At 67.9% G+C, this 21,711-nt stretch overlaps 1 protein-coding gene across 1 annotated transcript in view; it reads left to right on the top strand.

The window, feature by feature from the left end:
* SPEG (striated muscle enriched protein kinase) overlaps positions 1 to 21,711 on the top strand; it is a 96,774-nt gene that overhangs the window by 66,488 nt on the left and 8,575 nt on the right. Inside the window, exons 24-36 of the mRNA XM_073304821.1 lie at positions 124 to 324; positions 6,200 to 6,260; positions 6,429 to 6,506; positions 6,953 to 7,119; positions 7,419 to 7,445; positions 8,243 to 8,395; positions 10,195 to 10,237; positions 10,574 to 10,642; positions 11,359 to 13,519; positions 13,931 to 14,083; positions 15,139 to 15,255; positions 20,341 to 20,508; positions 20,984 to 21,106. Coding sequence (XP_073160922.1) covers positions 124 to 324; positions 6,200 to 6,260; positions 6,429 to 6,506; positions 6,953 to 7,119; positions 7,419 to 7,445; positions 8,243 to 8,395; positions 10,195 to 10,237; positions 10,574 to 10,642; positions 11,359 to 13,519; positions 13,931 to 14,083; positions 15,139 to 15,255; positions 20,341 to 20,508; positions 20,984 to 21,106 — 3,521 coding nt within the window. The remainder of the gene's footprint in view (positions 1 to 123; positions 325 to 6,199; positions 6,261 to 6,428; positions 6,507 to 6,952; positions 7,120 to 7,418; positions 7,446 to 8,242; positions 8,396 to 10,194; positions 10,238 to 10,573; positions 10,643 to 11,358; positions 13,520 to 13,930; positions 14,084 to 15,138; positions 15,256 to 20,340; positions 20,509 to 20,983; positions 21,107 to 21,711) is intronic.

Genomic DNA, 21,711 nt, shown 5'->3' with positions numbered 1-21,711 from the left:
GCTTCCCCAGGGTGTCCCAGCCTCCTCCCCCCTTGATGTGTCCCCCAGGGTCCTGTCCTCCTGCCAGCCCCCCGCTGAGCCTGGCCCACCCTCCTGCTGGCTGCAGCTCTCCCTGTGTTGCAGGGGGGCCTTCTCCTATGTGCGGAGGGTGACGGAGAAGGGCAGCGGGCTGGACTACGCAGCCAAGTTCATCCCCTGCCGGGCCAAGGCCAAGCAGTCGGCGCGCAGGGAGCTGCAGATCCTGTCCCAGCTGGACCACGAGCGCCTCGTCTACTTCCATGACTCCTTCGAGAAGAAGAACGCTGTGGTCATTGTCATGGAGCTGTATCTGCCAGGGACAGCCCCATGGCCTGCCCTGGGTCCCCGCCAGGCGCCGCAGGGCACTGTTCTGTGGAATCTCACAGCACTGCAGACCCACATGGTGGAGTCTGAGAGGGCATTGATGGGGCACAGCCGTGGGGGGGGCGTGGTTCATGTCACTGGGGTCTAGGCAGGGAGCAGCTGGGGCGGGGAGCTCACAGGGCGGGTCCCTGTCATGGACTCGTAGGTCGTGCCCACCCTTGGCCCCGTGCGGTCCCTGGGGGGAACCCCCTTCAGTGCGACAGCCGTTCTCCCGGGGGTCCTCTCTCTTGGGGGTCCAGCCCCTCCACCTCCTGGAGCCGCACCTCTCTGAGCCTTAGCACGCCTGTCCCTGCCGTGGACCCCCTCAGAGATTCCCCTCGTTCTGGGCCCACGGGGCCTCCACTCCAAGAGGGAATAATGCCCCCCCCACCCCCCTGACCCTGATCTCTAGACTGGAGTGACTCTCAGCCAGCGTAAAACAGGAGGTTTATTGAGTGTCTGAACCCAGCACAGGAAACCCCCTCCTTCCAGCCCAGAGCGACACCCCCCCCCCCCCCCCGCTTCCCAGCTGGGCAGCTGAGATCCCCGGCCCCAAGCCCTCCTGCATCCATTGTCTTCCCTCCAGGTAAACAGGGTCGCCTGGGCCCCCTCTCCCCGCTTCTGTCCTCTGGCCCCTCTGGCTGGATCCAGCTGGTCCGGTCACCGGGGTCCTCTCTCCGCAGTCCATTGTCCTCCCGCTGGCCCTGCTCGGTCCAGACCGCATTGTCCAGCTTCCCCTTTCTGCAAAGCTTGGTGAGGGGAGCTGCCAGGGAGCTAAAGTGGGGCACAAACCTCTGGTAGTGCCCCGCCATCCCAGTGAAAGCCTGGACCTGCTTCTTAGTCTGGGGAGCGGCCAGTCCTCGATTGCCTCCACTTTGGCCGGCTCTGGCTTCAGATGGCCACCTCCCACCTTGTGGCCCAGGTACGACACCTCTGCCATCCCCAGCTTGCACTTCTTGGCTCTTATGGTCAGGCCGGCGTCTTGGAGAAGACCCAGCCCCCTCTTCACCTGGGACACATGGTCCTCCCAGGTCTGGCTAAAGACACAGATCTCATCAATGACGCCAGAGCAAAGCCCTCCACCCCCCTGAGCAACTGACCCACCAGGCGCTGGAAGGTGGCTGGTGCCCCTTGAGGCCGAAAGGCAGGACCAGGAACTACTGGGGGGGTGAAGGCAGACTTCGCCCTGCCTCCAGGTCCAAAGGCACCTTCCAGTAGCCTTTGGTAAGATGCATGGTAGTGAGGAACCGGGCGCCCCCCAACTTGTCTAGGATCTCATCAGTCCTAGGCATGGGGTAGGCATCGGACATGGTGATGGCATTGAGCTTCCGATGGTCCACACAGAACTGGACCGACCCGTCCTTTTTGGGGACCAGCACCCTGGGCGAGGCCCAGGGGCTTGTGGGTGGCTGGACCACCCCTAAAGCCAGCATGTCCCCGACCTCTTTCTCCAGGTCCTGGGCTGTTTTTCCAGTGACCCTGAATGGGGAGCACCTGGTGGGAGAGTCGGCTCCCGTCTCCACCCGGTGAACAGCCAGGTTAGTGAGCCCAGGCCGGCTGGAGAACAGCTGCCGGTATGAAGGCAGCGTCTCTCTGATCTCGGCCTGCTGGGCAGGGGTGAGCGGGTCTGAGAGGGGAATTGACTCCAGCGAGGGGTCAGCCCCCGCCTCAGGGAGGAGCCCCACCAGGGATCCTCTCCCTTCTCCTCCCACTGCCCACGCAGCCAGCACCAACTTCTCCCAGTCCCAATACGGCTTCATCATGTTGACATGATACGCCCGGCGGCGGTGAGCCCGGTTGGACAGTTCCACCATATAGTTCACCTCGTTTACCTGTCTGAGGACCTTGAAGGGGCCGTCCCAGGCAGCTTGCAGCTTGTTCCTCCCGGGGATGAGGAGCATCCCCTGGTCCCCGATGGCATAGGAGCGGGCAAGTGCTGAGCAGTCGTACCAGACCTGCTTCCCCTGGCCCCTGGCTAGGTTTCCCCTGACCCAGCCCATGAGCTCCCCAAGCTTTTCCTGGAAGGTCAGGACATGCTCCACCACTGATTCTCCATCGGGAGTGGCCTTCCCCTCCCACTCGGCCCTCATCAAGTCCAGGGGTCCCCTCACTCGCCTCCCATACAGCAACTCGAATGGGGAGAACCCTGTGGATTCCGGGGCACCTCCCTGTAGGCGAACAGCAGGTGAGGTAAGTACTTGTCCCGGTCTGCGGGTGCTGGTCCATAAAGGTTTTCAGCATCATCTTTAGGGTCCCATTGAACCTCTCCACCAGCCCGTTGTGTGGCCCAGGCGTGCCGGACCCCACATTTCTCCCACAAGCACCGGAGCAGGGTTGACGTGACGTTAGACCCCTGGTCTGTAAGGACCTCCCGGGGGAACCCCCCTCGGCTGAAGATGGTCAGCAGCGCGTCTGCCGCGGTGTCTGGCTGGAGAGAGGACAGGGCCACCGCCTCGGGGTAGCGCGTAGCGAAATCTACCACCGCCAGAATGTATTTCTTCCCCGACCGCGTCACCCTGCTGAGGGGCCCCACGATGTCCACGGCCACCTTCTGGAAAGGCTCCTCTATGACGGGCAGGGCTCTCAGCGGGGCTTTACACTTGTCTCGGGCCTTCCCCCCCCCCCGGCAGGAGTCCCAGCCCTGCAGTGCTGCTGGGCCGCATCAGAGACCCCGGGTCAGGAAAAGCCCAGCAGCAGCCGGTGCCCTGATGCCCCGCGCGGGGGAGATCGTGGGCCACGTACACGTCTGTGTCAGTACCTCTGGGGCACCACCATCTGCCTCCTGGCTTTCCAAGGTTCAGTTTGCCTTGAATCAGCCCATTCCCGGTACAGGAATCCCTTCTCCCACAGGAATCTCTCCCGGCGGTCCTCCCCCTGGGATCCGGCACCGCTGTGGCCAGCCAGGGCCCTCCGCTTCTCCGAGGAGGGATCCTCCTGCAGCTCCGTCTGGAATACAGCTGCTGCGTTTGAGGATACAGCCCTGGCTGGTGGTGCCTCAGTTTCCCCACCCTGGGAGAGAGGCTCCGGCCCAGCCCTATTGGGCCCTACCCTCGGTACCTCAATCCCCCACTTCAGGATGTCCTGTGTCCCTCGCTGCCTCTGGCTCCGGGTAAGGACCAGGGCGCTCTGGGTACCCTCCGGCCAGTTCTCCACCTCAGTAGGCAGGTGATCGTGCACCCTGACCTCTTTGGGTCCCTCCTTAGCCCCCCATTTCAGGTGTATGATCGCTATTGGCACCTTGATGGGGGCCCGAACACTCCCCTCAGGGTCATGTAGGCATCGGGCACTAGCTGGTCTGGGCCCACCACGTCGGACCGTGCCAGCATCATCTCAGCGCCCATGTCCCAGAACCCCAGGATGCTCCTTCCCCCCACCTCCATGGGGATGAGGTGGCGATCATCCCCCGGTGCCTGTCCCATGCTCACCCGGCGGACAGAGTACGGGCGCTCCGGACCCAGGGACCCACCTTCCCCTGCGGGCCTGGCCTGGCGGTCCCCTCCCCCTGGCAGAACCCTCTCAACTGCAGTCCCCAGGCCTGGCGGTGCCCCCTCTCAGTGGACTCCCACCCAGTTAACACCCCGCGGGTTCTGCTTGGCTGCCATTTCCTTCTTCTTCGGGCCTTGCGCCACCTCGTGTCCCTTTGGCCACAGTAATTACACTTCAGGTGCCTCAAGTCCCACGAGGGGGGTTGGCCCGCCCCGGCATTCCCGGGCACCCCTGAGTTGGGCTTCCTGGAGTCCCACCTTGGAGAGGTCTCTGGGTGACTCCCCTTCTGAATCCCCAATGGGGGTCTCCCTCCTGCCCCCGATCTGCTGGCCACAAACTCATCGGCCAGAGCCCCCGCCTTGCGCAGATCTCTGGGCTCCCGGTCCACTAACCCCTCTGCGGTCGTGGCCCCCGCGCCCTTCCCCCACTTGTGGAGATATTCCCCCAGCAGGTGGACGACCTCCTTGCGAGTGACCCCTGGGGTCTTGTGCACACCCCAGAATCGTTTCCCGTACACCTCGGGGGTCAGTTCAAACTCCAGCAGCAAAGCGGGTTTGACCAGGTCAGAGTCCCCCGTCTCAATACCATGCCTTTGGCTGAACGCCTCTACGGCCTTGGGACCCAGCAGGGGGGGCAGAGAGCGGAGCCTATCTGCGGGGCCAGTCTGGTTCAGACCACAGGACTTCTCAAAGCCTGTGAGATAGGCATCAATAGCCCCCCCCCCACCTTGAACTGGGGCAGCTGTTTGGTGTCTGGATTCCCCACAACACTGGCGACTCGGGGCACTTCCCCACTTACCCCCCAGCAGGCCCCCTTGGCCCACCGCTCCTCCAACTCCTGTTTCTCCTGTTCTGCAGGGTCCTCTCGTTCTCCCCATCCGCCCGTCTCCGCTCCTCCAGATCCAGCTCCTTTGCTTCCAGCTCCGGCCTCCGCAGCTCCTCCAGGGAGGAACCCGACTGGGGTCCCCCTGTGCTGACTGGGGAGTCGGGTCTGATGGACGCCCGGTCGCTGCCCAGACTGCCCCCACGGCTACTCCCTGGCTCTCCGGGCACCCCAGGAGCCCCCCTGGGGTCTGGGGCCTGTTCCTCAGACTGGTCGTTCTCCACAAGCTGAGCCATCAGCGGCTCTTTAGTGACCCTCCCCATGCTCAGCCCTCTCTCCCCGCACAGACGTGCCAGGTCCCTCGTGCGGAGCTGGTTCTAGGCCACTTCCAGGCTGGTTCCCTTCAATATCCTCGTTCTATCGCTGGCCGCCACTCGCTGCCAAGCACCTGCGCTCGCAGCCCACCGGCTGCAGGGTGCATCCGCCAGCCGTCCTCTGCTACCACGTTCTCACCCGCTCCCAGGTCGTGCCACTCTCGGCCCCGAGCGGTCCCTGGGGGGTGCCCCTGCAGTGTGACAGCCCTTCTCGGGGGGGTCCTCTCTCTCGGGGGTCCAGCCCCTCCACCTCCTGGAGCCGCACCTCTCTGAGCCTTAGCACGCCTGTCCCTGCTGTGAGCCCCTCAGGGAGTCCCCTCGCTCTGGACCCCCAGGGCCTCCACCCCCGGAAAAGCATGATCACCCCACACCCTGTTCTCTAGCCTGGAGCGACTCTCAGCCGGCGTAACACAGGAGGGTTTAGTGAGTGTTGAACCCAGCACAGGAAACTCTCCTGCCTCAGGCCTGGCCTCCCCCAGCCCAGCACAACCCAGGTGTGTCCGGGCCGGGGGAGCTCGCGGGGCTGGGTCCCGGCAGGGCGTGTCCGGGCGGGGGAGCTCCCGGGGCCGGTTCCCGGCAGCGCATGTCCGGGCGGGGGAGCTCCCGGTGCCGGGTCCCGGCAGGGTGTGGCTGGATGGGGGAGCTCGTGGTGCTGGGTCCCGCCAGGGCGTGTCCGGGCAGGGGAGCTCGCGGGGCCGGTTCCTGGCAGGGCGCGTCCGGGCGGGGGAGCTCGCGGGGCCGGTTCCCGGCAGGGCGTGTCCGGGCGGGGGAGCTCGCGGGGCCAGGTTCCCGGCAGGGCGTGGCCGGTGGGGAGCTCACGGTGCCGGGTCCTGGCAGGCTGTGGCCAGGTGGGGAGCTCGCGGGGCCGGTTCCCGGCAGGGCGTGTCTGGGCCGGGGAGCTCGCGGTGCCGGGTCCTGGCAGGGCGTGTCTGGGCCGGGGAGCTCGCGGTGCCGGGTCCCGGCAGGCTGTGTCCAGGCGGGGGAGCTCGCGGTGCTGGGTCCCGGCAGGGTGTGGCCGGGTGGGGAGCTCCCGGGGCCGGTTCCCGGCAGGGCGTGGCCGGTGGGGAGCTCGCGGTGGCAAGTCCTGGCAGGGCGTGGCCGGGCGGCTGTGGCTGTTCTCCTTGACAGGCCCCCAGCTGCACGGAGGAGGAGCTGCTGGACAGGATGGCGAGGAAGCCCTCGGTGTGCGAGTGGGAGGTGAGTGCTGGGCCGGGAGCAGAGACCTCGTCATCCTCCGGCCTGGTTCCACGTGCTGGTCACCTCAGACCAACCCCCAGGCCCACCCCCTGCCTGTGAGGGGCTGCTCATGGGGCCTGCCCAGGCGCCAGGCTCCGGACACTGCCCCACCTTGCCTGTCTCCTGCAGGTTCGCTCCCACATGCGGCAGCTCCTTGAGGGGCTCAACTACCTGCATGGCTGCAGGATCCTGCACCTGGATGTCAAGGTGAGTGCGGGGCAGAGCGCCGGGCCCCCCCCAGCAAGCACGGGGCAGAGTTTCAGGGCCCCCCCCCAGCAGCTCCCCCCCCAGCAAGCACGGTGCAGAGCTCTGGGCCCCCCCTGGCTCCGCCCCCCCCAGTGAGCACAGTGCAGAGCTCCAGCCCCCCCCAGCGAGCGCGGTGCCCAAGTGGGGCTGGCTCCGGGCTCCTGGCCGCAGAGCCGTGCTGGGCTAGTGCTTCTCTGGAGCATCGGCTTGGTCTCTCCCGCGGCACCTGGGCTGGGGGCTCCATCCCCTGCCCCCACTCTGCTCTTGCATGTCATGGCTTGGCTGTTGTGGAGCCCCAGAGCCCCATGCCCCCCATGGTACCACCCCCCAGCTGGGCCCTCGCTTTGTCCTGTGTCCCCCCCGCCCGGCCGTCTCCCTCTGACGCTTGTCCCCCCGCTCTCCTGCAGCCCGAGAACCTGCTCATGACCAGCAGCGACCAGCTGCGGCTCTGTGACTTCGGCAACGCGCAGCGGCTGGTGCCAGAGGGGGCCCAGTTCTGCAAGTACGGCACCCCCGAGTTCGTGGGCCCGGAGATCGTCAGCCAGAGCCCCGTCTCCATCGTCACCGACGTCTGGTAACGGCTGCCCAGCCAGCAGCCCCTTGGAGTGGGGGCTGAGCCCCCCGGGGACCCCGGCCGTCCCGATGGGACCTTGGCCGGGAGGCGGGTGGGTGCAGGATGCCCACAGGAGGGGCTGGGGTGAGGTCAGGGGCCCCACGCCCCCAGGAAACAGAGGGGCTTTTCTTTGAGAACCCTGGGGGGCTGGGGGATGGCGGGGGGCAGGGCCTGGAGTGAGCCTGGGACCCCTCTCCTGCTGCACTCCCCTGTCATGGGCTGGTGCCCCCTGGCCTGTAACCATCGCCTTCTCTCCACAGGCCCGTGGGAGTCATCGCCTACCTATGGTAAGGGCCGGCTGCCCCCCCCGGCTGCCCCCCCGGCTGCCCCTGCAGCACCCGTGCCAATCACCCCACACCGCGCCCATGGAAACGGGCCCGGGAGCAGCCGCGCAGGGCCACGGTGAAGGGGGCAGCCCCCAGCTGGAGCAGGTGCCTGTGGGGAGCCCCCTCTCTGGGGCCCCTACATGCTGCTGGGATGCAGGGTCAGCCGGCCCCTGTCCTCCCTTCCCCCAGGGCGTGGCCAGCTCCCCCCAGCCGGCTCCCTTATCCCTCCCTTCCCCCTCCAACTCCCCAGGGCTCAGCCAGCCCCCAGACTCTCCCCCGGGCACAAGCTGGCTCTGGGCAACAGGCACCCAGCCTGGTGGGGGTGGCGTCCTGCCCTCCCGTGTGTCCCACAGCCTGCCCTGCCCCCCATGGGCACCCCGGGGCCCGGCTCCCCCTCCCGCCGTGGGGCGCCTCGGTGCCCGGCTCCTCCTCCCCCCGCGGGGCGCCCCTGGGCCCAGCTCCTCCTCCCCCCATGGGGCGCCCTGTCCAGACTCCCCCTCCCGCCGCGGGGTGCCTCGGTGCCCGGCTCCTCCTCCCCCCGTGGGGCGCCCTGTCCAGACTCCCCCTCCCCCCGCGGGGCGCCCTGGTGCCCGGCTCCCCCCTCCGCGGGGCGCCTCGGAGCCCAGCTCCCCCTCCCCCCCGTGGGGCGCCCCGTCCAGACTCCCCCTCCCCCCGTGGGGCGCCCCGGGGCCTGGCTCCCCCTCCCCCCGCGGGGCGCCCCGGCCAGCTGGCGTCACCCTGGCTCTCCTTGCCGGCAGCCTGACGGGGATCTCCCCGTTTGTGGGCGAGAACGACAAGACCACGCTGCTGAACATCCGCAACTACAACGTGGCCTTCGAGGAGAGCATGTTCCTGGGGCTGACGCGGGAGGCCAAGGGCTTCCTCATCAAAGTGCTGGTGAACGACCGGCTGTGAGTACCCCGGGCCCCCGCCTCCCTGGGCCGCCCCCCAGCTCCGCCTGGGCCATCCCAGCCCCCTCCCCGGGACATTCCCCCCAAGCCCCATCCCCTCCTGCCCGGGCCGCTGCAGCTCCCAGCCCAATTTCCCCCCACCCCCTGGGCCATTTGTCCCGGAGTCGCCGGCTGGGGGCTCGGGCACCCGCGGAGTGACGCCAGCCAGGGCTCTGGGGCAGCGTCTCCCCTCAGGGCCACTCCCCAGGGCCAGGAGCCTGCCCGGCTTCAGCCCCTCCTGGGTCTGACCTCGGAGCATTCAGCCCCCGGCTCCCCACCCCACAGCGAGTCCCCCTGGACGGGACCCCTGGGGAGCCTCCCCCCAAAGGGCCCTGCCCCCCACTCGCAGCCAGCCGTGACTCCCAGCCAGCATGGGACACAGATGGGTTATTAGTCGTGGGGACTCCAGCGTAGGACAGAGCTTGTGAGCACAGAAATCAGGGACCTGCTGCAAAGTCCAGCTCGGGGGGACCCAGAGCTCCGGGTGTCCCCTCCCCGCAAGTCCCCAACCAGGTGACTGACTCGCTTCCAGCAGCCCGGCCTCCGTCACCCCCAGCTGCCCCCCTGCGGCCTTTGCCTCCTTCCCGGGCAAACAGGTCCCCTGGTCTCTGTTCCCCAGCACGCCGGCTGGCTCTGGCAGGGGAGGGGCCCGGCGGTCAGCTGCCGGGATTCAGGGTGTCGGCTGGTCTCTGTGCCCCGTTAGCCACTCGGCGTCACACCTGCCCTCTGGGGGTCCCTGCAACGATCACACCCCCGTCCCACCCCCTAGGGTGACCATATTTCCCCAAGGGAAAACAGGACATCGTGTGGGGTTAGCACTAGCCCAAATCCTCCCTGTCCTTGCGCTGGGCTGGTCTGAGCTGCTCATCTTAGCCCTGCTCCCCACCCTGCGTGGGGCCGGCATTGCCTCCCCCCCCTCGTTCCTCCGCACCCCGCTCGTTTGCGTTGGCAAGGGCAATGGGACAAATGCCCACTTTTGTCAAAAGAGTCGGGACAGCTGGGACAGAGCTTAAAAACGGGACTGTCCCGGTCAAAACAGGACGTATGTTCACCCTACCTCTCCTAGATACTTGAGTTCCACATATGGGAAACTGAGGCACCCACAGTATTCCGACAAAATATTAAGAACATTCCCACTTCGTCACACCAGCCCAGCCTAGTCCCACCCCCTTCGTGATCGCTGGGGCCTGAGATCCCTGGGCTGCGGCTCGGAGCCGTGACCAAGCCTGGTGCTCAGCCCACATCCCTGCCCAGGCCTTGGTGCCCCAGTGGGGGGTCCCGTGGGGGGCCTCCGGGCCCTGCCACACCCCCCCAGGGCTGGTCCTGCCCATCCCCCAGGCTGGGTCAGGTCTCCCTCCTGCCACCCCTGGGCTGGGAGTGACGGGGAACGTCTGGAAGGAAGGGCCAGGGACTAGGAGCCCACAGTGTCGGGGGCGGGAGCATCCCACGCCAGGGCCCCGCGGGCACGGTGGTGGAGCTGGGCAGGGAGCCCCTTGGGCCAAGTCCCCCCATGCCCAGGGACCAGAACCGCCCCAGGCTGGCCCCCGCAGCCAGAGGGAGGTGCCCCACCCCCACATGCAGCGGGCCAAGCCAGGGTGCTGCTGCGGGTGGCCGGACAGATCCCCCGACTGTGCCAGGGGCCTGATGCCAACCCCATCGCCGGGCCTGGCTCTGCTCCCACGGGCAGCAGTGCTGGTGCTGAGCCTTGGGGAGGAGGGGGGCTCACCCTAGGTCTGACCCAGGCCCTCCCCTGTTTGTAGGAGACCCAATGCGGAGCAAACGTTGGAGCACCCCTGGTTTAAGGTGCGTGGTCGGTTGTGTCCAGCCCAGGGGGGATCTCGCATCTGGGGGGTGATGGTGGGCAGGGAGGGGGAGTGGACCAGTGAAGGGGGCATTGGCGGGCAGGGAGGGGTTGGCCCGGCAGGGGGTTGTTGGCGGGCAGGGAGGGGTCGGCCCAGTGGTGGTGGGGGCCGGTGGGCAGGGGGTAGCCCAGGGTGGGGGGGTCGGCAGGGAGGGGGGCAGGTGGGCAGGGGGTATTGGCAGGCAGGGAGAGGGCTGGCCCATGGGGGGGCGTTGGTGGGCAGGGAGGGGGGCGGAGGCATCAGGCAGCCCCCGGATGCTCCTCTCCGCTCTCCGCAGACCTTGGCCAAGGGGAAATCCATCAGCACCGACCACCTGAAGCTCTTCGTCTGCCGCAGGAAGTGGCAGGTCAGGCGGGCGGCCGGGGCCCGGGGGGCTGGGGCAGGCGACGCTGCCATAGGGCGGAGATGGAGCAAGTGGGGATGACGCCCCCAGTGCAGAGGCCTGAGCTCATGTGGCGGGCACATGGAGCCTTGCTGGGCCCCTGCGTGGGGAGCAGAGAGGGGGTGGGGGGCTCCTGCGCCAGACCCAGCGAGATCAGTGGGGAGCAGTTCATCCCGTTGCTTTTCTGGCCCCCCACGGCAGTGGCTGAGCCAGGCTGGGGCTGCCCACGGCCCCCAGAGTCTGTGGCAGGGCCGGGAACTGAACCCCAGGCCAGCCCCGCCCCGAACCACCGGCCCACGCGTCCCTTTGTCTGCCCCATGGGGGCCAAGCCCCCTGCGCTCCCATCCCAAGGACTGTGGGGTGGGGGGTGCTTGGGGCAAAGCCCAACGAGCAAAGGGCAGGGACGCCCCTGCCACCCCTTCTGGCAGCTCAGGGGCCTTTGGTGAGTTTGGCCTGGTCCCCCTGCACAGCTCCCCCCATGCGGCTCCCCCCAACCCCCTGCCCCATTCTCCCCTTCCCCCTCGCAGCCCCCCCAACCCCAGCCCCATTCTCCCCTCCCCCCCACGGCTCCCCCAGGGGTTCTTCTCCCCAGCCGCCCTGTGCCGTTCCCCCCACGGCTCCCTCCAACCCCCCCACAGGCCCCTGTGCAGCTTCTGACTGTCTGTCTGCCCGCCCCGCAGCGCTCCCAGATCAGCTACAAAGGCAGCCTGGTGCCGAGAGCCATCCCGGAGCTGCTGGAGGACACGTCCAGCCACCTCTCCATCGCCGTGCCCCGGCACCTCAAGGACTCGCCCGCCCTCTCCTCCTCCTCGGACTCGGAGGAGCTGGACGAGCTGCCCCTCCTCCCCATGCCCCGCCAGGTGGAGTTCTCCGGCTCCCGCGTCTCCCTCAACGAGATCCCCACGGAGGACGACGCCCTGGGCCAGGCCGAGGGGGCGCTGGCGGAGGTGGCCCCCATGGAGTGGCAGGCGGAGGGCTCGGGGGAGAGGCAGAAGGACGCTGGCCCGCAGAAGAGGCCCCCGGTGGCGGAGGGGCCCGGCTCCTCGGACGAGGACTCTGCCGAGGCCCGGCCGCGGCCCGCGGGCCCCCGGAAGGCCCTGAAGAAGGGCCCCAGCCTGGAGTCGCCGGAGGGGGGGCGCCCGGCCGGCCGGAGGGGTGGGCTGCGGCGGGGCAGCTCCGCGGACAGCGCCCTCCTGCTGGGCCTGCCGGCGGAGGACGGGGCGGGGCCGGCGGGCCAGGGGCCCCCCCCGGCGCTGAGGAAGGCGGCGTCCATGGAGCTGCCGCGCCGGAGCCCCAGCCCGGGGGGGGCGCCCCGCAGGCAGGCCGAGGAGGAGGGCGGCCAGCGCCTGCTGCGGGGCAGCCCCGTGGAGCCCAAGGTCAGCGGCCTGCGGGGGCCGCTCCTGGAGACCCTGGAGAAGAAGGTGCCGCGGCCCCCCCGGCCAGCAAAGCAGCCGCCCCCGGGGCCCCGGCTGGTGCGGGCGGCCTCCAGCGAGGCGGCCCCGCAGCACCCGCCCCCAGAGCCGCGCCCGCTGCAGAAGAGCGGCTCCTTCAGCCAGGGGGACGTGGAGCCGGTGACGGTGCATCGCCGCTCGGGCGCCCCGCTGGAGATCCCCGTGGCTCGCCTGGAAGCCCAGCGGCTCAAGGAGTCCCCCTCGCTCTCCGCCCTGACCGAGTCCCGGCCCCAGACCCCGCGGGAAAGCTCCTCCAAGCCACCCGTCCCTGAGCTGCCGGAGGCCCCCCCTGAGCAGGGGCGGGTGCCGGAGGACGCTGCCAGGCCCAGAGCCAGCTTGGCAGCTGTGGGCAAGAAGTCTCCCGCCGAGAAGCCTCAAGAAAAGCCCCCCTGCCCACGGCCGGCAGCTGCCGGAGCCGCCCAGGTCCCCCTGCAGGCGGCCCCCAAGCCCAGAGCGTCCCTGCCGGAGCCCCCGGCCCTGGACTCCAGGGCCCCCAAGCCCTCCTCCTATGCACAAGTCATTCAGTCCATCCAGCTGCCCGCAGCGCCCGGGCAGCCTGTCCGGCCCGAGCCTCCCCCCGCGGCCCCCCCCGCCCACGCTGCGGAGGTGCCCGCGGCAGGGGTGCCCACGGCAGAGCGTTCCAGCAGCGCCCTGGCCATCGTGGACATCGACTCGGAGGAAGTCTTCGAGGCCAAGTTCAAGCGGGGCCGGGAGTCTTCGCTCAGCCGCGGCCTGAAGCTCCTCACCAGGCCCCATGCGGAGGGCCGGCCCCGGGCCAGCCCGCTGGCACGGGAGGAGGGGATGTACCGGCCCGGCCCGGCCGGGGCACCGCTGGAGCTCTCCAAGGGCCCGGCCCAGCGGGCCCAGTCGGTGCAGGACCTGCGGGAGCCGGAGGAGGCCGGCTTCATCCGCAGGATGTCCCAGCGTCTCTGGCACACGCCGCCCATGGAGAGGAAGAAGCCCGAGGAGGAGTCGGGCCGCGAGCCCCCGAGCCGGGGCCGCCGTCTCTCCTGGAGCCTGGGTCGGGGCAGCTCCAAGGGCAAGCGGGACTCGGCGAGCCTGAAATCGGAGCCAGGCAGGAGCGAGGGTGGGTCGGAGCCCCCCGGCAGGGAGCCCGGCGAGTCGCCCGTCGTGGCCATGCGGCGGAGGATCAGCTCCACCGTGGAGCGCCTCTCCCAGCGGCTGCGCAGCCCCTCGGACGACAGGGGGCCGGCGGAGGGGCCCGGGAAGCGGAGCCCGCTGCTGGCCCTGCTGCGGAGGTCCAACTCGGAGGGGGAGAACCTGCGCAAGGTGGGGATCCCGCAGAACCAGCTGGCAGCACAGTCTGCCCTGGCGCCCTCCGCCGAGTCCTTCCAGTCCGAGAGCAGCACCCAGGAGGCGGGTGCCAGAGGTGAGCGGGGACAGGGGCTGCGGAGGGGCCCGGAGCCCACTTGGGCCCCTGGGGACGTGCCTGCTGGCAGCCATCTCTACCCCATCGCCACCGCTGGGGCCCGTGCTGGCCCTGGGGCAAACCAGAAACTGCCCTTCCTGGCCCCCCCGGCCGCTGGGCACGGTCCCAGCCCAGACTTCTGCCCACCCCTGCATGGCAGAGATGGGCCCCTGGGGAGCGGGCTGGGGGGTCCCTGGGTGAGCAACCCCCACTCTCAGCCCTCCCGCCTCTCTGGGCCGGCTGGGAGCACGAGCGGTGGTCGTGTACACGGCCACCTGCGGGCGCCTGGCAGGGCTTGTCCCGATGGTGGGACCGCGGGCGGCACCTGGCTGGGGCGTAGTCAGCATGGCCTCGGCCCCTCTCCCCCTGCAGCTCCCAGCGAGGGCCAGAGACGCTCCCGGTGGGACCGCTGGGGCCTGTCCCGCGCCAAGAGGGACAAGGTGGCCTCGCAGCCCAACATCCCGGCCAGCCTGCTGCAGGAGGACGGCACCATCGTGGGCAGGCAGTACGTGCGCCATGAGTCGGGTAGGTCCGGCTGGGGGAGGGGGGCTGCGCCCGGGTCCTGGGCCAGGTAGGGAGCCCCCAGCAGGGAGGGCAGCAGGGCTGGCTCAGGGATCTGGGGGGGCGACATGGGTATCCTGGGGGATATGGGGTGGTGGAAGGTCAGGAGAGGGGGCTGGGGAGAGGCCATGGGGGGGGAGAGGGCTGGCAGCTGGCTGGGGAGCAGGTGTGGGGAGGGGAAGGGGGCTTGGCTCAGTTTGGGCCTCCCCCCACTGGGGGCAGGCAGAAGGGGGCAGAGCCCCACAGCACCACACTGCGCGGGGAGCCCTGCAGCCCAGCGGAGCCGTGCGCGGGCCAGGGGCGGTGGAAACGGGGTTCACAGGGGCCGCTGCACCCACAGACGCCGAGAAACCAAGGCTGCAAAGATGCCGCGTCGGCTGCATTGCACCCGACGCCCCCCACGCTCCGGAGCCAGGCACGGTGCTGCTACGGGGCCCGAAGGGCAGAGTCTGCCCGAGGCAGCGCTTGGCGGTGGGCAATGCCCCACGTGTTTGGGCGCGGGGTGCTGGGCTCATGGCAGACCCTTGTCCCGCTCTGAGCAGCCTCCCACCTCGTCCCGGGCAGGGTCTGGCCCCCCAGTGTCCAGGACCGGCCCCGGGGCAGCCCCCCGCAGCGGAGCGGGCCTTGCGGCGCCCGGCCCTGGCGCTCTGTCTCCTGCGTTGTGTGGTCTGTGTCCCGCTGCGATCGCACGAGAGGGCCAGGGCAGGGGAGTGGGGTCAGGCCGGGCACTTGGGGGGCACTTAGCAGAGGAGCAGCCCATCTGCGGTCTGGGGGTCCCACAGTTATCCCCTCCCTAGACCAAGGCCCCTGGCCAGGGGGTGGGAGCAGGGCTCTCCCCCTCCAGGGCCACTCCTGGGCCAGCCACAGGGGTGGGGGAGACACTGAGCCAGAGGACCAGCTGGCAGTCCTACAGGCTCCTTCTGGGGGGCTGTGCTCACTGTGGGGCCTGCGCCTGCCAGGGGCCAGGACCCCCCATTCCACCCTCACTCATGCCTGCCGTGTCCCCTCTGCTCCCCCAGACTTCTCCCCCGTTTTCCACATCAAGCTGAAGGACCAGGTGCTGCTGGAGGGCGACCCGGCAACCCTGTTCTGCTTGCCAGCTGCCAGCCCATCCCCCAAAATCCTCTGGATGAAGGGTAGGTCGGGGATCTGCTGCCTGCGGGCCAGGGCATGGATCTGTGCCCACAGGACTGGGACCCAGGAGCCGGGACTCTGAGGGTGCTCTGTGCGCATGGGACTGGGGGGGTGGGGCTCTGTGCCCGCAGGACCGGTGCCTGGGGGGGCTCTGTGCCCGCAGGACCAGTGCCTGGGGGGGCTCTGTGCCCCCAGGACCGGTGCCTGGGGGGGCTCTGTGCCCCCAGGACCGGTGCCTGGGGGGGCTCTGTGCCCGCAGGACCGGTGCCTGGGGGGGCTCTGTGCCTGCAGGACCGGTGCCCAGAGGCCAAGGCTCTGGGGACTCTTTGTGCGTGTGGGACTGGTACCTGGGGCTCTGTGCCCCCAGGACCGGTGCCTGGGGGGGCTCTGTGCCCCCAGGACCGGTGCCTGGGGGGGCTCTGTGCCCCCAGGACCGGTGCCTGGGGGGGCTCTGTGCCCGCAGGACCGGTGCCCAGAGGCCAAGGCTCTGGGGACTCTTTGTGCGTGTGGGACTGGTACCTGGGGCTCTGTGCCCCCAGGACCGGTGCCTGGGGGGGCTCTGTGCCCCCAGGACCGGTGCCTGGGGGGGCTCTGTGCCCCCAGGACCGGTGCCTGGGGGGGCTCTGTGCCCCCAGGACCGGTGCCTGGGGGGGCTCTGTGCCCGCAGGACCGGTGCCTGGGGGGGCTCTGTGCCCGCAGGACCGGTGCCCAGAGGCCAAGGCTCTGGGGACTCTTTGTGCGTGTGGGACTGGTACCTGGGGCTCTGTGCCCCCAGGACCGGTGCCTGGGGGGGCTCTGTGCCCGCAGGACCGGTGCCTGGGGGGGCTCTGTGCCCACAGGACCGGTGCCTGGGGGGGCTCTGTGCCCGCAGGACCGGTGCCCAGAGGCCAAGGCTCTGGGGACTCTTTGTGCGTGTGGGACTGGTACCTGGGGCTCTGTGCCCCCAGGACCAGTGCCTGGGGGGGCTCTGTGCCCGCAGGACCGGTGCCTGGGGGGGCTCTGTGCCCACAGGACCGGTGCCCAGAGGCCAAGGCTCTGGGGACTCTTTGTGCGTGTGGGACTGGTACCTGGGGCTCTGTGCCCGCAGGACTGGGTGTGGAGTGCTCTGGGGAGCTGAAGCACTGTGACCCCCAGGTCTGGGTGCCCCCATTATCGCTCGCAGTGCGGACGCAAGAACATGAGCCCCAACCTCAGGGCAGCTGCTCTGAACCAGGATGTGCCCCAGGGTGCCTGGGGCAGCCCTCACTGAAAATGCCAAGGTCAGGGCAGGCTGCAAAAGGGAGAGCAGCTACTCCCCATCCTGGTGGGTAACACCAGAGATGCTCCCCAACCAGTCACAAACGGTGCGTCCGGTGCTCCACACGGGGTATCCAGGCGCTGAGGGAGCAATCACACAGCCACTGCAGTCCAGTTCTCAGGCTCCTGGTCAGCACCTAGGTCCAGCACAGAGAGAAGTTATTTGAAAACTCTGCTCACATATACCAAATGTTCTTCGGACCCCAAAGGGTCACCGCGTTACCGGCTCAGCCAGTCCTTCAGCCTCTAGAACTAATGGTTTATTATAAAGAAAAAAGAACGAAGAAGAGGAGATGTTAACTGGTAAAGCAATTGTCACGGAGTGTGGGGGAGTCCGGGGCCTGCACCCCTCTTCCTGGATTCACCGGGACTCTCAGCCAGCCAGTAAAGTGGAAGGTTTATTGGACAACAGGAACACAGTCCACAACAGAGCTTGTGGGTACCCCCAGGACCCCTCAGTCACGTCCTTCTGGGGGAGCAGGGAGCTTATACCCCAGCCCTGGGGTTCCCTGTGTTCCTCCCCCCAGCCCCAAACTGAAACTAAACCCCCCCAGCAGGCCCCCTCCTGCAGCCTGTCTTCACATTCCTGGGTAGAGGTGTCACCTCCCCGTCCCCCTCCTGGCTCAGGTGACAGGCTCTCAGGTCTCCCATCCCCAGGGCACATCCCCAGGTCAACACTCCCCCCTCCCTGCTGCCTCACACCAGGACCCCTCAGTCAAGTCCTTCTGGGGGGCAGGGAGCTTAGACCCCAGCCTTGGGGTTCCCTGCGTTCCAGCCCAAAACTGAAACTCCCTCCAGCCCCTCCTCTGGGCTTTGTTCCTTTCCTGGGCCAGGAGGTCACCGGATTCCTTTGTTCTCCAACCCTTTAGCTCTCACCTTGCAGGGGGGAAGGGCCCAGGCCATCAGTGGCCAGGAAACAGGGTGTCGGCCATTCTCTGTGTCCAGACCCCTGCACACACCTGCCCTCTAGGGCTCTGCAAGGATCATACACCCTTACCCCACCCCCTAGATACTTAAGAACTGCCTAGGGGAAACTGAGGCACCCCCACACTATTCAGAGGAAACATTAAGAACAGTCCCACTTCGTCACAGCAATCACAGAGACTTCAGAGTCTATACATCAGGTTCCTAGCCAGTGGTGGTGAGTTTGCTGGCTTGAAGGTCCCTCTGGAATCACCCAGAGCTCGGATGGGTCAGTCAGTCCTTTGGTCAGAGCTTTGTAGAAAGTTACTCCCGGGGTAGGAAGCAGGATTGAAGACAAAATGGAGACAATGCAGCTGCCCTGTTATATTCCTTTTCCCGTGCGGCTGGTACTTCCTGTGTCCCTAACAGCTTCACAGCACGTGGAGTTCTCGGTCCACAGGCCTTGCTGCCTCCCCAGGTGTGGCCCCCGGCTCCTTTCAGTGGGTTCCTGGGGCAGCTGACGTCCCTTGATGGGCTCAGGCCAGGCAGGGCTGCCTGCCTGTCGCGGGGCGTCCCCCGGAGACAAGTGTGGAGTTACAGATCTACCCTCCGCAGCGGTGACGCACCATACAAAGTGACACAAGCATAGAAACAAGCTCCTCATCCCGGCAAGGGGTACCCTTGTCGCCGGTCCCTCACATGGCCCCGCTGGTCACACTCAGCGCTGTCATCCAGGGTCCCACGTGGCCCACACAGCCCGCAGGGCTCACGCCGCCCCGAGGGTGATGCCTCATGGACGTGGCACCCCGTGAAACCTCCTCAGGCCCTGCCCGGCCTCATGGCGGTCACGGCCCGCCCCTCTCGCCCGGGAGCACAGCCCTGTGGTCGATGGGCCCCAGGAGCCCGGCGGGGCGCAGGTTGCTCCAGCCCCACGGGACCCGTCACTTACCCCAGGCCTGGTGCGCTTCGGCCTCGCGCCAGAGACGCTCGTGGCCCGTTCGGGCTGAGGCCGCAAGCGAGCTCTGCATGGCCACACGGGTGAGGGCCAGTCTGCACGGCTGCGTGGTAACGTGCCGGGTGTGGCCGAGGGGTGGCTCCCGGCGCTGGGGCAGGGTCCACACGGGGGCTTTGCCGCGCTCGGGTTTTTCACACCCCGGCGCGAGACGGTTGCAGCGCGGCAAAGTGCCCCGAATTACAGGTGCCAACAGGTGCTGCGGTCAGCTAGCTCTGCTGGGCCTGAGGGCTCGCCCAGGCTGGGCAGCTGGGGAATCTCTTATGCTTAGAAACAACTTCCCCCCCCGCCCGCTCCCCACCCGCGTCCAGGCAGCATAGTGTCACGGACCCACAGGATCGGGGCCACGGCCCCAGCATGGGGACAGGCCCCCGAGGGGTCTCGCTTTTCCTCCAGGGGAAGCCACGCGGCTTCACCGCCTCCTGGGGCTGGACCTCTGGGCCTGCAGCCCCCCGCCCCACCAGCCCCCGTGAGCTCCAGGCCGCGAGTCCCCCTGAGACAGACTCCGATGGAGACTTGTACCATCTTGGGGGGCAGCACCCCCTCCGCCAGCATCTGCAGGGACATGCAGCCTGACTGGCGGGTTATTAGTCACCTGGACCCAGCACAGAGAACAGAAAGTTACAGCCGAGACCATCCTGGTCAGCCCAGAGCCCCGTCTCTCTGACCTCCCTTTGTCCCAGGCCAGGTGCGCCCAGAGCCCTCAGCAGCCAACCCTCAACTTCCTCCCGCCCCACCCCAGCCCTTTGTTCCCGAGCCGAGCCGGAGGATGTGGCTCAGCCCCCTGCCCAGTGGCGTGGAGTGCAGATCTCTCTGGGTCCTTGGTTGCTGGGCATCCGTGTCTGGGCAGCTGGATTTGCCATTGTCTTCTCAGAGCTCCACTGATACGGGACCTCAGGCCCCAGGCAGCTGGGAGCCCTTCTCAGCTGTGTTAGCCTGCCCAGAGAGCGACAGGCCTCTCTCTTCCTGAGGTAACTGCCGCACATAGGGGAAACTGAGGCACATATAGGCTTCACACAAATATTACAAAAGAATTCCCACTTTGTCACACCTAGTCCCTTTGGGTTTGGGTTCTCCCCCTGCTGCCGTGTGCTCTCACCGGATGCAGGGAGTCGCTCTCAGGGAGGAGGGCGGAACAAGACAAGTCTTCAGGCCTTTTGTTGATGGTTTCTCCATCCAGATGTGGGGAGTTCCCAGCTGTGAGATCCAAGCCAAGCCCGGCTGCCGTTGCTGGGTCTCCTCTTTCAGGGAGGGGCGTAAAAATTTCTGTGGGAGAGCAGCTCTTCCATCACTGTCCACCCCCGCCTGGCACCTGCTCAGATAGCCCGGCCTGACCGGGAACTGACAGTAGAAGTGAGACTGAGGCTGGTATTTGACAGAGTTCAGACGCTAACCCCTGGTTCTGGTACCGTCCTGTCACTGGTAACCTGCAGGCGAGCTGGGCAGATCCCGGCCCTGTGTCTGTCAGCGTCTGGCTGAGACCTGGGGACCTTGGCATGGGCTGGTGCTTGGCCTGCTGGTGTCACACCCATTTGTACCCATTTCTCTGAGCCCCTCTCCTCAGTGATCCCGTGCTGCCGGGTCTTGGTCCCTGGATTCATCTACTGTGCAGACAGTCGCTTTGTCCAGGGACCCAAATCTCCCTTGGACCCAAACCTGCAGGACCAGCGCTGCTGAGGCAGATGGAAGGGCCCTCAGGGGCCATGTGGAGGTTGCTTGGGTACCAGGCCGGCCGTGGGGGCTGGGGTGCAGCTGCTCGGTGAGGTCCGGGTGCTCTGAACGCCGAGCAGACTGGGAACGAGCCGGGGGCTGGGGCCTCGCTACGGGCAAGCGGCGGGGCTGGCCAGCCAGCCCTGCTCATCCTCCCTCCCCACAGACAAGCAGTCGCTGGTGTCCGACGCCGCGGTGAACATCGTCTCGTGTAAGGATGGCCGCCAGCTGCTCACCATCCCCAAGACGTGCAAGAAGGATGCAGGCCTGTACGAGTGCACCGCTGCCAACGCCCTGGGCACTGCCACCAGCTCGTGCACTCTGGCCGTGGCACGTAAGGGCCCTGGGCGCGGGAGGGCGCTGGCTGCAGCAGCTCTGGGCGCGGGCGGCCTGTGGGGTGGCTGGGATCGGAACCGCCCCGTTCCTGTCCGGGGAGCGCCCCGGCGGGGACGGCCAGGCCCTGTCTGCCAGGACCCCCTGCGGCCGCTCCCCCAGGGCGCTCGGGCAGGAGCCTTGCAATGGAGGCTCTGTCTGAGGCCCCCGCGCTGCAGACGATGCAAATGGCAGCAGTGCGGAGCCCCGGGGCCTTTGGGCCACTGCCAGTCACTCGACTGGCGAGACGGCCCCAGCTCTCTGGTGCCCTCAGCGCTGCCTGCAACCTGGTCTGGCTAGGCTGGCCCGGCCCCCTCCCTGACCCCCCTCTGTCCCACCCCATCCTAACCCCCGTCCCCTCTCCATTCCCTGCCTCCCCCTTGGCCCCGTTTCTTGCCCAGGCCAGCCCCGTTACAGTGCGCTGTCTCTCCTGCCAGGCCTGCCGGGGAAGCCGGGCACCCCGGAGATACCTCAGAAGTACAAGAACACGGTGCTGGTGCTGTGGAAGCCTGCAGACAGCTGTGCCCCTTGCACCTACACCCTGGAGTGCAAACTGAACGGTACGAGGCCTCCCGCACCCAGCCTGCGCTGCCTGGGCCCAGGGCCAGGGCTGGCAGGGCCTTGGTTCCCCGGGGGCCGCGCTGGGACCTCGCTCGTCAGTCCCCTCTTCAGCACCCCTCAGCCCTGGGGCTGGATCCCAGCCTGTGACGGGATCCCCAGGGTACAACCTGGGACTGGGGTGCCACGGGGCCCCCTTAACTCTCCAGCCTGGGCTGTCTCCAGAAGGCTTTGCTAGTGACCAGCAGCAACCCCCTCCAGGCGCTGTGATCACTCAGCACAACAGGACATGCAGCCCCACACCCCGCTAGGCTGCATGAAAGCTCCCAGAGCCGGTCATGAATCACACAGGGAAAGGCACCAACCAGATCCCCCTGACTCCCAGCCTTGCACCCCAGAGCTGCACCGTCCTGCCCCGGGCAGAAGCCCGACCAGTGTAAGTTCATTACCCGGTCGCCCCTCCCTCCCTGTGCAGAGGACACGCACCAGCCCTGGTAACCTGAGCTGAGATTTCCCAAGCACTTCACTCCAACCGCAGGGCTTAGGTAAAACATAAACCAGGTTTATTCACTCCAGAGCGGTAGATTGTAAGTGATTAGAAGTGGGA

Source organism: Lepidochelys kempii, chromosome 11, assembly GCF_965140265.1.
Source record: "Lepidochelys kempii isolate rLepKem1 chromosome 11, rLepKem1.hap2, whole genome shotgun sequence".
NCBI classification, from domain to species: Eukaryota; Metazoa; Chordata; order Testudines; family Cheloniidae; genus Lepidochelys; species Lepidochelys kempii.
Note: the sequence above shows the minus strand (reverse complement) of the source record. Positions and strands in the feature narration are given on the sequence as shown.